General features: G+C 32.2%; 1 protein-coding gene across 5 annotated transcripts in view; it reads left to right on the top strand.

Annotated features, from left to right (window-relative positions):
* Positions 1-18338, top strand: part of COL11A1 (collagen type XI alpha 1 chain) — a 199688-nt gene that overhangs the window by 149560 nt on the left and 31790 nt on the right. For all 5 annotated transcript variants that reach the window (XM_074318647.1, XM_074318650.1, XM_074318648.1 and 2 more), the window contains 11 exons: positions 2857-2964; positions 3859-3912; positions 4987-5040; positions 5544-5651; positions 9184-9237; positions 10828-10881; positions 12187-12240; positions 16318-16371; positions 16988-17095; positions 17384-17437; positions 18071-18124. In XM_074318647.1, coding sequence (XP_074174748.1) covers positions 2857-2964; positions 3859-3912; positions 4987-5040; positions 5544-5651; positions 9184-9237; positions 10828-10881; positions 12187-12240; positions 16318-16371; positions 16988-17095; positions 17384-17437; positions 18071-18124 — 756 coding nt within the window. The remainder of the gene's footprint in view (positions 1-2856; positions 2965-3858; positions 3913-4986; positions 5041-5543; positions 5652-9183; positions 9238-10827; positions 10882-12186; positions 12241-16317; positions 16372-16987; positions 17096-17383; positions 17438-18070; positions 18125-18338) is intronic.

Genomic DNA, 18338 nt, shown 5'->3' with positions numbered 1-18338 from the left:
AAGAGGGATGAATTCTGTGAATTGTAATAAAAGTTGAGGGTATGGATATAGGCTAAATACAAAATCATGCCAAGTCAAACATAGGACATACTGTGTTTACCCGAAAATAATACTGGGTCTTCTATTAATTTTTGCTCCAAAAGACACATTAGGGCATATTTTTCAGGAGATGTCTTATTTTTTCATGTACAACAATCTATATTTATTCAAATACAGTCATGTCATCTTCTTCTGGAACATCACCATAATGTACTAAATACGTCCGTCTGGCTGACGATCTTAATTGGGGCTTATTTTGGGGGTAGGTCTTATTTTCAGAGAAACATGGTAGAAATGAGTAGCTAATTCTATCAATGTTACAAGGTAAGATTCAGCTATTAATAAATATTAATATTAATGAAGGGGTCTGTAGAAGTGATGAAATAAAGACTGCTTAAGGAGAGATGGGTGATGTTTCTGGTAGTACTGTGTGTTGAGGGCCAAGAGATATATAATGAAGGAAGAGTTTGTCATCTTGTGGAGTTGTATATGAAGAATCTAAATTTAGAGTGGTGTAGATCAGTTGAAAGATTTTTCCTGACTCCACACAGACCAAGATCAGAGGAAATAAATGGCAGGTGATTCCTGGCTGGAGATTATGTGTACTAAAATGAAGGCAGATAAGAATTAATCTGTCTTATTTATAGATACTCTTGTATAAAAGAATTGATTTTGGGGGTTCAGGCTCACAAGGAAATCTAAATAAAGGAGAAATATCTGAATCAGCTGAGGTGTTTAAAATAGTGAAGTTCACTGTAAATAGCACAGCACATTTTATGAGTATAGATAGGTTTAAGAAATTGTAATATTTCATTTGAAGGAAATAAAAGGTGACATTAGGGTGACATCAGGGGTATATTTTAAATTATAATTATGGCATAGTTTTGAAAAATAAGATCATATGGAACCCATATGATTTTATTTAATAATAAATCAGAGTTAAGAAGTTAACTTTTTTTATAGGTATTTTGTTATTTTTGTTGTCATTAAGTGATTAACTCACTCAACAAATATTCCTTAAGTGGCTAGTCTGGGCCACAGGCCAGAGAGATGCAATGGAATGCAAAATCAGATAGTTCCCACCCTCACACAATTTATTGTCTGAAGGGGCAATTAGATATAAGCAAAGAATCACTAAGTACGTGAGTAATTATAAACGTTACTGATAGGAGGGAAATTGTGCTGGTTTATGTCAGCTTATAACAGGAGGACCTAAGCTGGAATCGGCCTTTCCTTGGACAGAACATTCATGGTGGAATGTAAAAGATGAGGAGGAATTAGCTAGGTGAAGGGTCTTCCTAGGAGCATTCTGGGCCAAGGGAACAACATGTTCTCAGGCCAATGACGTGGGGGGGGGGGCATGAAATCTGGGTTACCTGCAGTAAGGTCTAGAGGGCAGAGAGCAAGGGCAAGGGAAGGCTAGATGCAGCTGGGCAGGAAGTAGGAGCCAGATGAGGGAAGGCCGTACTAACAGCTTGGTATTTACCTTAGGAATGTTAAAAACGTAAACTGACTATAGAATATTGGTAAGATGATCTGATTGTCTGGTTACAGCACAGTAAAGAGTTTGGAAGTGAGAATAGATGTAACGGAGGAAGGAAGGAGTTTCAGTAGTTCAAAAGAAGGCTGTTAGTATTTGGGGATAAGGTGTTAATGGTGGAGATAAATGAAGTAAATATATTCAAGAAATAGAACAGATAAAACTTAGTCATTGTAAAGGAACAGGAGGTGGTGAGGGAAGGGGGTTGGGGAGCAGGGTAATGCTCTAATGCATCTTTTGGAGCAAAAATTAACAGAAGACCCGGTATTATATTTATTATATTATATTATATTATATTATATTATATTATATTATATTATATTATATTATATTAATTATATAAGACCCAGTCTTATAGTATAGTAAAATAAGGCCGGGTCTTATAATAATTTTTGCTCCAAAAGATGCTTAGAACTGATTGTCCGGCTAGGCCTTATTTTCGGGGAAACACGGTGTCAAGGCAAGAGAAGCTAATGACTTGTGGCTCCCAGCTTGTGTAAGAGGAAAGATAGAACCACTGAGTAAAATCAGGAACAGACCTTGTGAAAAACTGATGAAATCAGTGAATTTTAGAAAGTAGTTTATTTTAAACTCTGAAAGGATTTTTAAAATGGAAAATAGAGCTTGTCTTCATTATCAAGGTATTATTTTTTTTAATTACACAATATAGGTAAATTTTAAAACAGGAAAATAATACCTTCGTCAAAAAATAAACAACCAGAAAAAGCTAACAGCCTTGTCATTTGAATCAGTGAAAGCAGCAATGAATTAAAATATGAAAATGTAGGTAAATCATGAAATATTTGTTAAAATATAAAATGCCTCCACTTAAAGCCAGTTGTAAAGTTGGAAAATGAGCAAAGGGATTTTTATGATTTTTCAGTCCTTATAGCCACTACCCTGCTGTTTTACGCACCACTGAAGAGTAAGTCTCAGCGAGATCAAGCACCCCATTTATCAATATATAATACTTGATTAGAAAATGTGTGTTTGAAAGAAAAATTCTAAAATGAGTCTTAATTATTTTTGTGGACCTTGGCTTGAGATTCATAAATTGTTGACAGCGATAGTATTCTTGGTCAGAAAAGCATGTAGGAATCTTTTATATCATCATTTACTACTTGAAAATATTTTTTTCTTGGGAATATTAACCAATTGCCTTGTCAACCATAGAAGACAGAATATGACTGTTAGAGCAATACTTTAAAAATTGTAACAAATAGAAAATCTGTAGGTTTCTTACAATAAAATAATTGTCTGTTGGATTTTCAATACAGGGAGAAAAAGGTCCACAAGGCCCCGCTGGGAGAGATGGCGTACAAGGTCCTGTAGGCCTCCCGGGGCCTGCTGGGCCTGCGGGGTCCCCTGGAGAAGATGGAGACAAGGTTGGTGTTCTTTATTCATGTTAGTACCTCCTGGGAAAAAATGATTTTTTTCAAGAATCCTATCTTTTGTTTCAAAGTTTCATACATCTTCCATGTGCTCCGAAGTTTTATTTTAGAGGTTGAGAATTAGTATCTCTCCCATGAAATATGTAGGATGTCAACAAGAAAAGGGTGCATGCACAAGAGCAGTGATAGCAAGAAAAATAGAAGATGACAAAATTGCTTATTTGTTTTTAAATATATATGCTTCTGAAATAAATGTGAAATTAATCTAATGAATTGCTTGTATATATTAGCCCTTGTGTCTTGGATATGGCAGAGTAAGACTTAAGAATGAGCTGCATGTGTATTTGGTAATCCTGTATGTTTCTGTCTTTTACTAATATGTAAGTAAAGATCTAAGCTCTTGATTCTGAGTGAATAGATGCGTTGTTAAATGTTTGAATTTAGTGTATTTTCTAATATGATTGTGAAATGCTATGACAAAATTTGTGAACCAGTACTCTAATAATGTGCAACAATTTAACATTTAGAAAACTAGGAGAAAAAAATGAAGTAATTTTTGGTTAATGTGCAATTATATTTTTGTATAAATAAATGTACTTTCATTATGAGTTTATAGAGGTGACATTTCAGACAAAATTGATTTGGTGAATTAAAAATCCAGTTTCAGTATTCCTCAAAGTTCAGTTAACTTCTGTTTGTCTATGTATTAGTCAATACTAGAAAGTGAGAATCAGACGGAACCCAGGCTTTTACAGTTTAAACAGTGACATTAAATGCCATCATGTAATTATATTAATGTAAAATGTAATAATGAGATGATAGCAATGACAATGCGGTAGCAGTTATGACATATTAGAGATAAACTTTATCTCAAAATTTTAAACACAGGGTGAAATTGGTGAACCAGGACAAAAAGGCAGCAAGGGTGACAAAGGAGAAAATGTAAGTTTTCTACTTTTTATTGAGTGCATATTATTCATTTCACTTCTTTTGCTATTAACCATGGATATTTTTCATTAGTATAACTTACCTGTCCAAAGATTATAATATCAATACTGTACTATCGGTGTGGTAACTGTTCGGGATTCCATCAATTCTAATAAAACCTCTTTTCAAATTATGTGCATTCAAAGATATGTAGTAATCCCAACCCTTAAAGTTCAGAATGAGATGAACACACGAGCAATTTTACCCTGCATCATTAGTTCAAATTTTCGTATGGCTTAAAGACAAAATCTTAGTATTGTTATGAAAATAATTTTGACCTACTGGAAACTTGAAAGGATGTCAGGTACCCAATGGTCCATGGACCACACTTTTTGAACCTTTGCTGTAAGTACTTTTCCTAACATGTGGTAGTTATGATAGGAACAATATAATTCAATGACTCTTTTTCTTTATTACCTGGATATTTTATAGTGCCTGATCAGTTATTTACATAAAAAAGATAGTTAACAAGAAATACTTATGCATGTAAGACTCATAAATCTATTAAAATCTATTACACAAATTAAGAAGTTCGGGTATACTTAATAGACAACACTCAATTTACATGCATATATATATGAGGAAAATTCTTAATGTATCACTACATTCTGTATGTATAGCATCCCCTGCATCCTAATATTCGTTTAGATGATAGCATATAGATAAACTTTTCATGTACTTTTTCTGATTCATACATATCTCATTAAAGAAATTTGGTATTTTGAAACTTTTCAAATGTGAAACTTCAACATGATTTATGTTTGCATAGAACTCAATTTTTAAATTTTCTCAACATTGCAGATCTGAGTGCTTTCAATAACTGCCAATTTAAAATTGATTACAAATATGCAAGTCTGAGTCTCAAGGAGTAAAATAAGTAATGGTTGACTGCACTAAGTGGAAAAGAATGTTTTTTCCAAAGAAGTGTAGAGATGCTTAATCGATTTTGATCAGCCAAATATTCTGCACTGTATAGCTGAGGCTCTTCTGGCTTCCATTTCAAAATGATTGATTTTTGTCTCACTGCAGGGTCCTCCTGGTCCCCCAGGTCTTCAAGGTCCAGTTGGTGCCCCTGGACTTGCTGTAAGTATTCCTCTTGATTAAACAAATCTACAGTTAGCTGATTAAATTGATCAACTGTCACATAACCAGTTGATTTCATATGGTGATAAGTTTGTTTGTATGCTTAACATTGAATGAAATTTAAATTATCTAATATAGCTAAACAGGCTGACATTTATAAACAAAAAATATTGTGACTTCATTTCAAAGTAGATTATTAACCAGTTGAGAAGTACGTAATTTGTGATAAATTCTGAACATTATCTTTTCCTATTAGACAGCTTTTACTTCACTTGGTATACATAAGAAAATCAAAATCAGTCATAATCATGAAACAAAGAATGTAAGCAGAAACAAGCAATGGTATATTTGTAGCAGATAATCGAAATTTAATTGACTTTTTTTACTTGGTGACTCATAAATGGACCAGCTTTGGTTAAATTAAAAATGACTATGCTTCTATGATGATTTGTATCAAAACCATGATCTTGCAGTTTGTGTCTATTTTCATTGCTCTCCTCTAGGGAGGTGATGGTGAGCCGGGTCCCAGAGGTCAGCAGGGGATGTTTGGACAAAAAGGTGATGAAGGTGCCAGAGGATTCCCAGGACCTCCTGGTCCCATAGGTCTTCAGGTAAGATGCTCTCTGCATTGTGTACTTTGTTATTTCCACCTACTTCTCATACCAGGTTTTCTGGTGGATGTAAAATAAAGCAGCACTCTTTTTTTCTATGTAGGAGCTTTGACACAACTTTTAACCATAAGGACTGTTTTACTTAAATGTATATCTAAACTTCAACTGCTTTTTATCAGTTTTTATTAATTTTTCTGAATCTGTATCAGCCCTGGTTTAACCCCACCTTAGGTATTGCATTTCCTTTCCTGATTCTTATTTTGTTTTAAAAAAAGAACTACAACCTTATTTAAGTCTAATAGAAGTAAGATGGACTTTCACAGGTCCATTAAGAGAAAAATTAGTACTTCAGATGGCTAGCAAAATGTGAAAGCATTTTGAGAAATAACAAACTCCCAGCTGCAACTACATATGAACAGAAATTGCCAACTGTAAATGTTAAACAATATAGGTCAAATATACACATTAACAGTATAACTTATTTAAAATTGTAATTTGCATTTTATAAAGCACATTCAAGAGAGGAAATGTAAAGTTGTAAAACATTGTAGGCTAAGAAATTTTCATTCAAATATGTGCTACAACTGGACTCTCAGGCAAAACACTGAACAATAGGTATCAATTCTAGGTTGTTTTCCATCCTTCCATGTGATGTTCACGGCTTCCTACAAACTTTGAAAACAGTTAGTTTTCCTTTTCTACGTGCTCATCCTATACCTACCTAGTGATTATGTAAAAGATTATAAACTTTTAGGTAATATTTGGGTACCATATGGATATGTTATGCCACATTAGAAATTTTGGAAATGTTCAAATTAAATCATCTAGTTCACTGTACTTAAAAATTTCTGAGGCTGTAGCAAAGTATGTAGAAGTTTCATTTGTATAAATTTAATTTTTTATGTTTGTTTCCATAAAGTCCCAGAAACTGATTTTAATATTAAATAGCTTATATATGTATATATAATTAGACAAATTACATTGCAAACAATACAATTAATTATATTTTCATAACTATTATTGTTATAACACTCAGTGGGTGTCTACTAGTGAACATCTAGTATTATCATTTTCTGCTTTTCTTTTAATACCAAAATAATTCCCGTTAGACTTGGAAAATGAAAAAACTTCATTTTCATATTTATGTTTAACTCTTTTATACTTATTGGTACTACATATTAAGATGTGTGAGAAACACATATTTGAAAACAACAAGGCATTAAAAATTGTATCACCAATGGATATGTTACCATTCATTTTCTGCTTTTTCATTTAGCTGATTACTCTGAATTCTATAAGTTTGTAAATTAGAATTTACTTCTCACGCTTAAAGAAGATGCCTTGTAGCTTATAAAGATATTAAATAAAAATTATCTTCATTTCCAGAACATAAGAAATGTGCTCTTTGATGATGACTCGAGAAATCAGTTCACTAAGAAATTGATTATATTTTTCCACAGCTACCTTTTTAAATCAGGAATCTGAAAAATGCTAATGTAATTAATATATTCACAATTGATCTACATCCTTTAATTGAGTCTTCATGGAAGAATAGATATTAACAATCATAATAGATATAAATAATAATAATCTAATATTTTGTTTAAATGACTTGATTTTCAGTTTGATGTTTACTATTTGTCTACATAGGAAGGAGACACACAGAATGAGAGTTCTTGGCCTAAATTCGTTCTTTTATTTTATCACTTAAGTGGCAAATTATTTTAAATTAACAGACCTTAAAAGAGACTCTTCGTGTATAAATTACTCCCTAGGAGAAAGTTAGGAGATATGAAAACTGATTAACACTGGAGTGCCATTCAGTGTTTAATTGATAATGTTTAATTCTCCACAACAAGAGAATTTGTCTCATTATGTCTCCAATAATTTTAGTAATAAGAACGTTCTGTCTTAATCAACTCAAACTGTAATCAAACTTCATCAAAAACCAATGACTATTTCAATATATTTTTCTGTTGGGAGGTTCCTATTGAGCTAATATTAGGAATAATCTTATGCATAAAGAAAAGATGGCAATGCAAAGCTGGGCCTGGTGTAGCAATAAAAGAAAACTGAGAACTGTTATTTATATACCATTCAATTTAGGAATCCCAAATTAGATGCAGTCTCTACTAAAGAGGTGAAAATCTGGATAAAATATAGGGAATGTGATTGTTAATTAATATGGTGTTTACAAGAACTTAATTATGTCTAAGTTGCAATTCATACTACTAAAGAAAATGGACTTAAAATGAAATATTTAGTTCATCTGTGTTAAAATTTACTTGCATGTTTAAGAATTTAAATTTGTGTGCTTCATCAAAGAATTAGAACCTCTGAGGTTGTGGACCTTGGAATCTAAAATCTTATCAATCTCTCCAGGTAATTTTTAAGCAGACTAAAATCTGAAACACTGCCTGGCTATTTCCTCATAGGAACTTCTCTAGTAATTCTAGAAACTACCATCAGATGATAGCAACTGTCTGAGAAGTAGGTATGATAGACAATTTTCCTAGATATCTAGCTGACATTTGAGAAGAAAAAAATGAAATCCTGGTATATGTTGCTCATTATTAATCAGTAATTAAAATTTCCAGTCATTAATTTGGCAAAATGAATATATGCCAAATTGAAAAAAAAGGTTTATAAATATACCTGGTAAATCACCCTCTTTCCACGTTGAGAGTCATGTGGAATTGGTAGGTCATAAAAACAGTTTAGTGGGTTATTACCATGATTGAAAAATTGAAATATAAGAGGATAAGTAAAATAGAATAAACGTCAAAGATGTATGTACTATGTACTAAAAATAAGTATTACTTTTTAAAACTCATGTTTCGACTATTTTGCATGGGTAGGTTTAGGGAATAATAAATCGAATGTATTTATTACTGTAACATAGAACCTCTCCTAAGCAATTATATGCAATTGAATATCAAAGGAAATGGATTTGAGAGAATAAAGGAAGTATAATAATCAGGCTTTATGGCCTTGTGGATTTTTAAGATTCAGAAGTGGAATTAACAGGTCAGAAATTCAGAAGATATTTATCACCCTGGAAATGTATTGGAATACTTATTTTCAAAAGAGTTTTGTCAAATTGGTATCTAACTGTAAAAACCTCACCTGTATAGGATGTTCTAAAATAATTTGGGACAAGATTTTTCAGAAAATCTTTAAAATGGCAGTCCTATCTATTACTCATAAAAGATGGAGCAAATGATTAAGTGTTCATAAATTCCTGGACTAAATTATATATTTAGTACTTGTAACTAAAACCAAACAGTATAATGGTATGCAAAGTATACATTTTTTTGGTAAATTTAGTATGAGATCTTTTCATATGCAGTCAGTACTTACTTGCATTATAAGTATTTTGACATATGATAGTTTCTGAATCTTAATTTCCATGTTAATTTTAATTTCAGACTTAACTTTATGTATAGTTCTAGTTTTACATTACAAATTGGTCAAGAGTTTCTTTTTAAATAGGAGTGACTTTTATTATTATTTTTTAATTGTATTTTCGTAGGGTCTGCCAGGCCCACCTGGTGAAAAAGGTGAAAATGGGGATGTCGGTCCTATGGTAAGTTTTTATTTTTAAGTACTTGATAGATATTATGAATTTCTACATTATTAATACCTTTCTTAAGATTCATTAATATGAACAAAATAGTCCTAAAGGCTATGATTTTTCAGATTGATGCCTCCCCTTTCCTCCACCCATCTTCTACCATTGAAGTCTCTCATCATCTTGAATCTTTCTTTTCTTTTCTTTCTTTCTTTGGAGTCATTTTATATACACATATTGTATTTGTTAGTTGATATATTGTAATACATATTTTTTCATTTCTATGTGTGTATATTATTGAGGTATGTATGAATGGCCACACTTCAGTTATTTGTTAGTACTTAGCTCTGGACCTTGATGTGGAGCAACTAAAGAATAGATAATAGTCACTAAGGATTTGGATAATAAGCAAATGTTAACACAATATTAAAAATTGATTGTATTTTGAAACAAAGTCTTAATTTAATAAAGAATTCTGTCTTTATTAGAATGTTGTGACATGATAATTTCCATTAATTGACTCTGGCTTCCTGCTCTAAGTCTAATAGTTCAACTGAAAATTTGAAATACATGTATTTCTTTATTAAGCACTACATTGGGTAAGGAAACAATTAGGCAAGGTAATTGAAATTAATAATGAAATGTAATTAATACATTTCCTAATTGCTTCTTTCTTTCAATAAACATTGCCTCATTTTTACTTCCTCAAAATACATTTGATATTTTTACAGTTGCACGTTAGGTTTTATTTTCTTCAAATAAGATACGATGCTTATCACAATAAACTTAAAAACAAGGAACATAGTAAACGTTACTGATTCATAACTGGTTAATACTCGAAGCAGCATCAGGTACATAGCAAGCTTTTTTTTTAGATGTGATTGCTATGTTTACTAACTATTAATTAATACATTCTCCTTGACCTATGATAATAGCTAATAGTAGACAAGCCTTCAAGCATGACATTAAAATGAACTGTGACCTTTAAAAAATAATAATACCCTCGTATTGACTACAGACTAATCACAACCTTGAGGTAAGGGGTTGTGGCCGTCAGTATTTTATGAAAAATGCCCAAGGCAATGATAATGCACTACAAGGAGAGAAAAACCATTGTTTTTAGGAAGACAACTGAATAGTTAACCTTATTTCAATTCTAACATAGAACATGAGAGCTGACACACACACACACCAAAAAACCCCAAAAATATACAAATAAAAAATTCTCTATACAATTAATGAATTCTAAATCTTCTCATGTACTATTTCTTGTTCCAACTTTATGTTCCTTTTATACTCTAGCATTCTAGCATATTCTAGCATAAAATATTTCTGGTTCTATTATGAATTCATTATAGCACATAGACTTTTCTAATTCTTAATCAAAACTTTTCCCTGCAGTCCTAATTTCCCGGTAGCTATGTGTAAAAAATAATTTGCTAATGTGATGTTATATCCATCAAGAATGTCTTATAACCCTGATATGCTTCACTGGCTATGATTTTACAGGCTGAAACTTCTCTTAGTTTTCTTAATAAAAAAATGAAAATATCAGAAATGCATTTGAGTCTGGTCCTCATAACCCTTAATTTTCATCTCTTACAGGGTCCACCTGGTCCTCCAGGCCCAAGAGGTCCTCAAGGTCCCAGTGGAGCTGATGTAAGAACTGTGAAATATGTTAATTATTTTGAAGTTATGTGGGTGTCGGCATCAGTGAATGGCAGTTGGTATCTAAAATATAATGGAGATAGTTACACTATTGTTAAATGTTTATGTGTACAAGAGCTCAAGGATCATCTTCTCACTTCATTTCATTTTACAGGAAAAGAAACAGGCTTTAATAGGGAACTAATCACAAGTATAAAATAAATACAAAGTTCACACTAAGTATATATTTATTGATAAGTGAGAAATATTAGCTATAATAACCACGTTTGTTCAGTTCATCATACTTAGACTGTGACTTGCATATAATAACTGTTCAATGCTACTGAATTATTTCAAATTTAACCTTTATCTCTTACAATTGCATAAGGAGATGGTTTGTAATTGGCTTTGGTTGTACTGGCCCAGGTCTGTACTCCAAACATTCTTTATGTATACATCTATAATCAGTAACTTTTATCTGAAGGTTGTACATTTTGTATTTTAACTCTATAAAATATGTTAGCATGATAATATGTGCATTTCTTACCATGTAAAACGTTTCCTCTCTATTGTACAAAGATGGTCTCCCCCAAGGTTGGTAATTAACTCACTGTTCCAATATTACAGGATTTTGAAATGTAATGCCATATTTATCTTGTTGTTACTATTAACAGATTTATAGACTTTGATGTGTTCTCTTCTTTTGACTTCACCTGTTTACAATAAGCAAGACATTTATTCTTGTCGTTATTGCTCTTCTGTTATGCCTGCTTTTAATTCTAGCAGGTCAGAGCTGGATAAAATAGATTAGAAGCAGATGTACTAAAAGAGCTGTTAGTGTTTAATCCCTCTTAAGTAATTTATGGGCTAAGAGATGGTTTATATTGTGTTTTGCATGGATTACATAATTCTTAATCAGGGTCATATTTTGTCTACAAAAATGTACGAAATCATCCTCTAACTATGACATGTTCAATGGTCAGAAAGATTGAATTTATGTTCTGAGCATGAACTCTCATGACTAGAGTTGGAAATTCTCCTACCTTATCTTCAAAATACTGATGAATATGAAAATTGATTTAATATAATTAAATTATATGCTATCCAATTAATTTGATAACAATAAAGGGCACCATTTTGTTTCATCCTTCAAATGACTTGGGGTATTCTTGCATATATTTCTCTCTCTTTGAGAACAACTATATATATATATATATATATATATATATATATATATATATATATATATATATATTTATGAATTTATTATTTTATTACGAGAACAAGGATAACTATGTTTCTTTTCCTATAATGTAGGGACCACAAGGACCCCCAGGATCCATTGGTTCAGTTGGTGGTGTTGGAGAAAAGGTAAGGAATGTAGTGATATACAGCTTGAAACAACAAGAATTGAGGGCTTTGATAATATTGGCTAATATTTTAAGTGCTTCTAATAGTACTATCTTTCTAAGTGTTTTACACATAATTATATGGATTGCAACTCATCAGCTCTAATAATTAAGCAATTAGAGGTAAAATGATTTTGAGATATCGTTTTTGATTGCCAAGTATTGTGCAGAGTGATGTACATGGATTATTTCTTTTAATCAACACACCCACCTTGTGATGATGGTATTGTTATTACCAGCATTTTACAGTTGACAGGGCTGAAGTTAGAGAATTTCAATAATTGCATCAAGGTTTTGTCATTAGAAAGTGACTAAGTCAAGATCTACTCCAGCCAATGTATGTCTGAGTAGACTAAATGTCTCTAATAATATTCATTACTGAAAATAGAAAAGATTGGTTGATGTAACTAAAAAAGGGAAAGGAATCCTTCCAATTACAAAATAATGAATAACTCATTTTGTCATATTTGGAGTTATGTTTTTACTGCTAATAGTATGACCTGTCTTTGGCACTTTTCAAAATGGTTGGCATGTGCCATAACATCTGGGCTCAGAATAGCTTCCTTTTCTTATGATTTCTTATGAACATGATTTCATTTCAAATATCTGCTCTTCTTTTTTATGAAAATGTCAAAATGATTGCCTGATTTATTATTTATTTCTTAACAGACTTTTCGAGAAAATTGACATTAATATTTGCTTTACTTAAAAAATAAAATACTTGCCAATTGCCAGTTTTGAGGGATGAAAATTAAATTTCAAACCATAAAATATTATATAGCATAAACAATGTAGAAATTTCCGGAATTTACTGGTTATTAATTAAATGATATCAGAAGTATAAACTTATTGTAGTCATAAAAAGGTCTGTTATAATAGTTTAGTGGTTAGCAGAGGGTAAGAGGGGAGGGGAGTTCTAAAAGAGGGTAAATGGGGTCAAACATATGGTGATGGAAGGCGAACTGACTCTGGGTGGTGAACACATAATGTGAGAATATAGCTGATGTATTACAGAATTTTACACCTGAAATCTATGTAACTTTATTAACAATTGTCACCCCAATAAACTTTAATTTAAAAAAAAGTTCTGTTCTCAAAAGTATTTACCATATAATATCTTGTATTTAAATTCATTTAATTAAAGAATTCAGCACTCAGAGAAAGCAATGTAATAGGATTAGAATATAGTATCTTGATGTTTATTTCTGCTCAATACCCACAGTTTGGTATTTTGATTGACGAATGATTATTCAAATAGTTTCGTAATTACTAAATTTGAAACATTTTAAAGTTATCTAATTCTTCTAGCATTGCCTAGGTTTTTGATTGATGAGCTCTTTGTTTATATTCTTAAATTCAAAGTTTTGTGTTGAAAAGATGCAGATGAGATGGGGGATGGAATTGAAAGAACATTTTTCATTGAGTTCAGTTGTAATACGAAGAACAGCAAAAAAGAACAGTGAACTGATGGTGTCACTGTGTTAGACAGGTGAAGACAGCCTCACACCTTTCCTCTTTCTATCTTTGCATCAGCCCCCTTTGGCTCTAATGCTGACTACACAGTTGTGAAAACTAGTCTCTAGTTTTAGTTTTACCAACGTAGCAAATTCTAAAACCATTTAACAGCCTTTTCAGCTTCCTTACTGGTTTCCTAAAGCTTTTGGGTACAGTAGAAACAGTTTTAAGTACTTTAGTTATATCTTTTATCGTTTTATCTTCTGTGTAATTCTTGGATAAACATGGATGCCAGATGCTTGGAGTTTTGGGAAACTCCCTTTCCATATTGATTCCATTTATTTAAACCCTATTTGGAAACACCTTGCCAACTCTGAATCTCAAGAGAATGATTCAGTAAATCAGGATGGTGATTCAACTTTTTATAATTAAAATGTAGCAGATTCTAAATTTATTACATTAAAAATTAAAGTTTCATTTTTCTCTATAGTAAAATTCTACATGACATGCAGGATAGAAATACAACTCTAATATATGTTTTTTTACTTCAGAATCTGGGGTAATATAATTTGCTGTATATTACAGATTTCTGAAATCAACTTTAATTCTAGCTGAATACTTCCCGAATTCTATTTTGGAACATTTATTGCGAGTCACTAATTTAATGAAAAGAGATAGGGAGACACACACACAGAGACAGAGAGAGAGAGAGAGAGAGAGAGAGAGAGAGAGAGAGAGAGAGGCTAATATCCTTTAGTTATGATGTATTTTGCTTAAATATGTTTAACCCGTTTTCCATATAATATATATTTACTATAGATTCTTCACTTCAATCATCACCTCAAAACACAGATATATATATCAGAACAGTACCTCAAGATTTAATGCATATTTTATGACTTTAGGCATACAGAGTAATTTGCTGTCCCTTCTGAAGGGAGCTTAGCCTGAACAAGTGTGTTACATGAGGTGTGATGAAAATATATGGTGAATGTTTAAATAAAAAAATATATTACAGTAAAAGAAACATTGCCATTAACCCCCCTCAATGTACTTACCCTCACTTAAAAAACACTTATTCCATTGTTCTTGCCAGTTTTTGAAGCAGTTCTCGAAGTCCTCTTTTGTGAGTGTCTTTAGTTGCACTGTCGTGGCTGCTTGGATGTCCTGAATCAATTCAAAAGGTTTACCTTTTATGGTCATTTTGACTTTGGGGAAGAGCCAGAAGTTGCACGGTGCCAGATCTGGTGAATAAGATGAGGACACACCATAATATTTTTATTTGACAGAAATTTCCATACCAGAAGCAATGTGTGACATCACGAAATTTCAATTTGTATTATTGACAAATAAAAATTATATATATTTAAGGTGTACAACTTTATGTTTTGATATTCATACACATTGTGAAATAATATGCACACTTAAGCTAATTAACATATTCATTAACTCACGTGGTTATCTGTTTTTGAATGTGTGGTGAGAATATATATATAAGATCTACTATCTTAGCAAAATTCAAGCATCCAGTACAGTGTTGTTACCTATAGTCACATTGCTGTGTATTAGATCTCAGTAACTTATTCATCTTGTGTGTCTGAAATTTTGTACCCTTTGGCCAACATCTCCCTATGTCCACCCCTCCAACCTCAGCCCCTAATGACCACCATTCCACTCTCTGCTTGAATGAATTTGGCTACTTTAAAACTCACATCTAAGCAAGATCATGTAGTATACTGTATATATTCCCTATATATACAGCACTTAACATGGACATTTTACAGTTGATATGAATGACAAATGACAAGTTTTATTTTAAAGATGTAAATAATGACAAAAATATCACATATATCATTCTCAGATGCTGAAGGTGTCATTGCTTTGTAAACAATGTAAATGCAATATATTACTCATAAGGTTTGACAAAGATAACAAGATATTTGGTACTCAAGAGAAAAAATAATTTGCACACAATAATACTAATAAATTTCTAGAAACACTTGATATTATCCATCATTATGCAGATTATTCAAGAAATAAAAATATGTCCATAGTCTCAAAGTAAAATTTTATTTATACATACTAGCCTTACCCTTTTTTACTTTGAGACTGCACATATTTTTATAGTATTATTAAAATACTATCAAATTATTTGCTTATTTGTTATAATCATGATAAGTTGAATTTATAATTTGGTACAAAAACAATTGAAATTGTTTACTCAATAAACTGATAGAAATTATGATATGAATATTGATGCAGCACAGATACACAATTTGTTAGGAAACATGCAGCTGTCTGTTTCGTGTGTTTTGATGGTAATTTTGGTTAATGCTCCTGCTATTAACTAACTAATGAGAATCATAGCATTCAGTCAATCCAGTTTTGTCTCCGTATCAGAGAAATAACAATATTGAGATCAGCAATAGGAGAAGTTCCTCCCTCTTATTAAAGTTTTTCACTGCCTTTTAAACAACATAACGATTTAAAAGCGAGCCTAAAATGCCATGGTCATCATTGAAGGCACTTTTACAAATGTAAGACATCATTTCTGTGTTCTGATACTCATTTGATTTCTTTACAGGGTGAACCTGGAGAAGCAGGAAACCCAGGGCCTCCTGGGGAAGCAGGCACAGGAGTAAGTGCTGTCTTATTGGCAATGTAGGGGGTTCCGAATTTTCTTTTAGGGCATTTTACACATGTAACAAGTCCTAGCTATAATTCCTAGTTATTTGCTTTGTCTTTCCAACCTATTAAGAATAATCACAAATGCAGAACCTTTTGTTTAATCATTTTACATATCCTCTGCATATTTTGATTAACATAGAACTTGCAAAAATCCCACTTGCATAAGTTAGAGCATTAAAGCTTGGCTGTTTATTGTATACATTTTTTTGGTGGACTGTCCACAGAAAGACACAAACAAACCCTGCTACAGAAAAAACACACAAAAACAAACAAACAAAAAAAGAGTTGTATTAGGATTGTATTATTCTAATTTCTACTGGTTTAAACCAGGAGTGAATTTGAGCCCCAGAGAACGTTTGTCAATCTAGAGACATTTTTCGGTTGTCACACTTGGAAGAATGGTAGCTGTTGGCATCTAATTAGTAGAAAGTAGTGGTGCTATTAAACATCTTGCAAGGCATAGGACAGCCCCCTGCAGAGAAGTATTGTCTGACCCAATATACCAAGGTTAAGAAACTCTGATCTAAAGTTTGTATGTTAATCATTCTTTTTCTTATGTCTTGAAGGGTCCCAAAGGAGAAAGAGGAGAGAAAGGAGAAGCTGGTCCACCTGGTGCTGCTGGACCTGCCGGTGCTAAGGGACCACCAGGTGACGACGGTCCTAAGGGCAACCCGGTAAGTCAGCTTGTCCTCTTTCAAGTGGCACCTATATCAAAGCCACTTTGGAAGTTTTCATATATGAGAAATCATGAGACTCTGTCCCATAGCTGATGAGACTGATTTTTAATCATTTCATATATTCATAAGCATTATCAATTGATTTCATTTTTTAAAATTTCACAGCAGAAGTGAAATAATCTCATATGGTTTTATTATGACTTTTACTTCTTAAACTTCAGAGTATCATGACTCTATAAAAAATATTTTTCATTTATTTCTTTTCCTTTAAAAACATCACTCTAGGGACCTGTTGGCTTTCCTGGAGATCCTGGTCCTCCTGGGGAACCTGGCCCTGCAGTAAGTATCATGGATAAATAAATTATTTTGGTGGGGGTGTTCCCAAGGCCTATTGTTAATAATTAAAGAAAAGTCTTAGTTAAGTGAACCCTCAAGAAATAGAAATAGAAAACAAACTGCAATCACAACTGTAGCAATAAAATCCATGTAGTTGGAGGCTATTAGACCTATGTTGCACGATAATTCTCTTCATTTGGGTTAGTTTTTCAGACTTTGCTGGGTTGTACAAACGAATTATCTAAGTAGCAGCATTACTGTTATTTCAAAGTTACAGGATCTTTGCTTTCGTCTCAGCCTCTTGTGTAATGCAAATCCTGTCTCAAACTACACCCTATTTGTTCATGGTGAAAGGATGCACTGGCCTTGTATACTGATCATATCCTCTTCCATTCCTTATATTAAGAGTTTACTGTTTTTTAAATTTGATGTGGTAGCAATTTCACAAATCTCTATGGAAAGACTGAGAGATACCACAATCCTTAAAAGAACAACTGAACAAATACAATGCTGGTTTATTTGTCCATCTGGTAATAATTTACTTCAAGGACTAAGATAATATATTGTATCTTTTTTCTTATAAAAGTGAATGAATAGTGAGAAATACCTCAGTTCATTTTTTGTTGCCCATTACAGGGTCAAGATGGTATTGGTGGTGACAAGGGTGAAGATGGAGATCCTGGTCAACCGGTAAGGAAGCACACTATTTTTATTTAATCTTTTTTACAAAACCGGAAATAATCAACCTTTCAAAAGCATAACAAAGTATGTGCACATTTTTCTGAAAGAAAATATATTTGAATTCCAGTTCAAAGTCAAATTTACATGGACTGTTTTTTATTTGATGTGATTAAGAAATATAAGCAAAGCCTTCATAATAAAAAATAAATGTAGTCATATCACA

Source organism: Rhinolophus sinicus, linkage group LG14 (assembly GCF_036562045.2).
Source record: "Rhinolophus sinicus isolate RSC01 linkage group LG14, ASM3656204v1, whole genome shotgun sequence".
In the NCBI taxonomy this organism is placed as follows: domain Eukaryota; kingdom Metazoa; phylum Chordata; class Mammalia; order Chiroptera; family Rhinolophidae; genus Rhinolophus; species Rhinolophus sinicus.
Note: the sequence above shows the minus strand (reverse complement) of the source record. Positions and strands in the feature narration are given on the sequence as shown.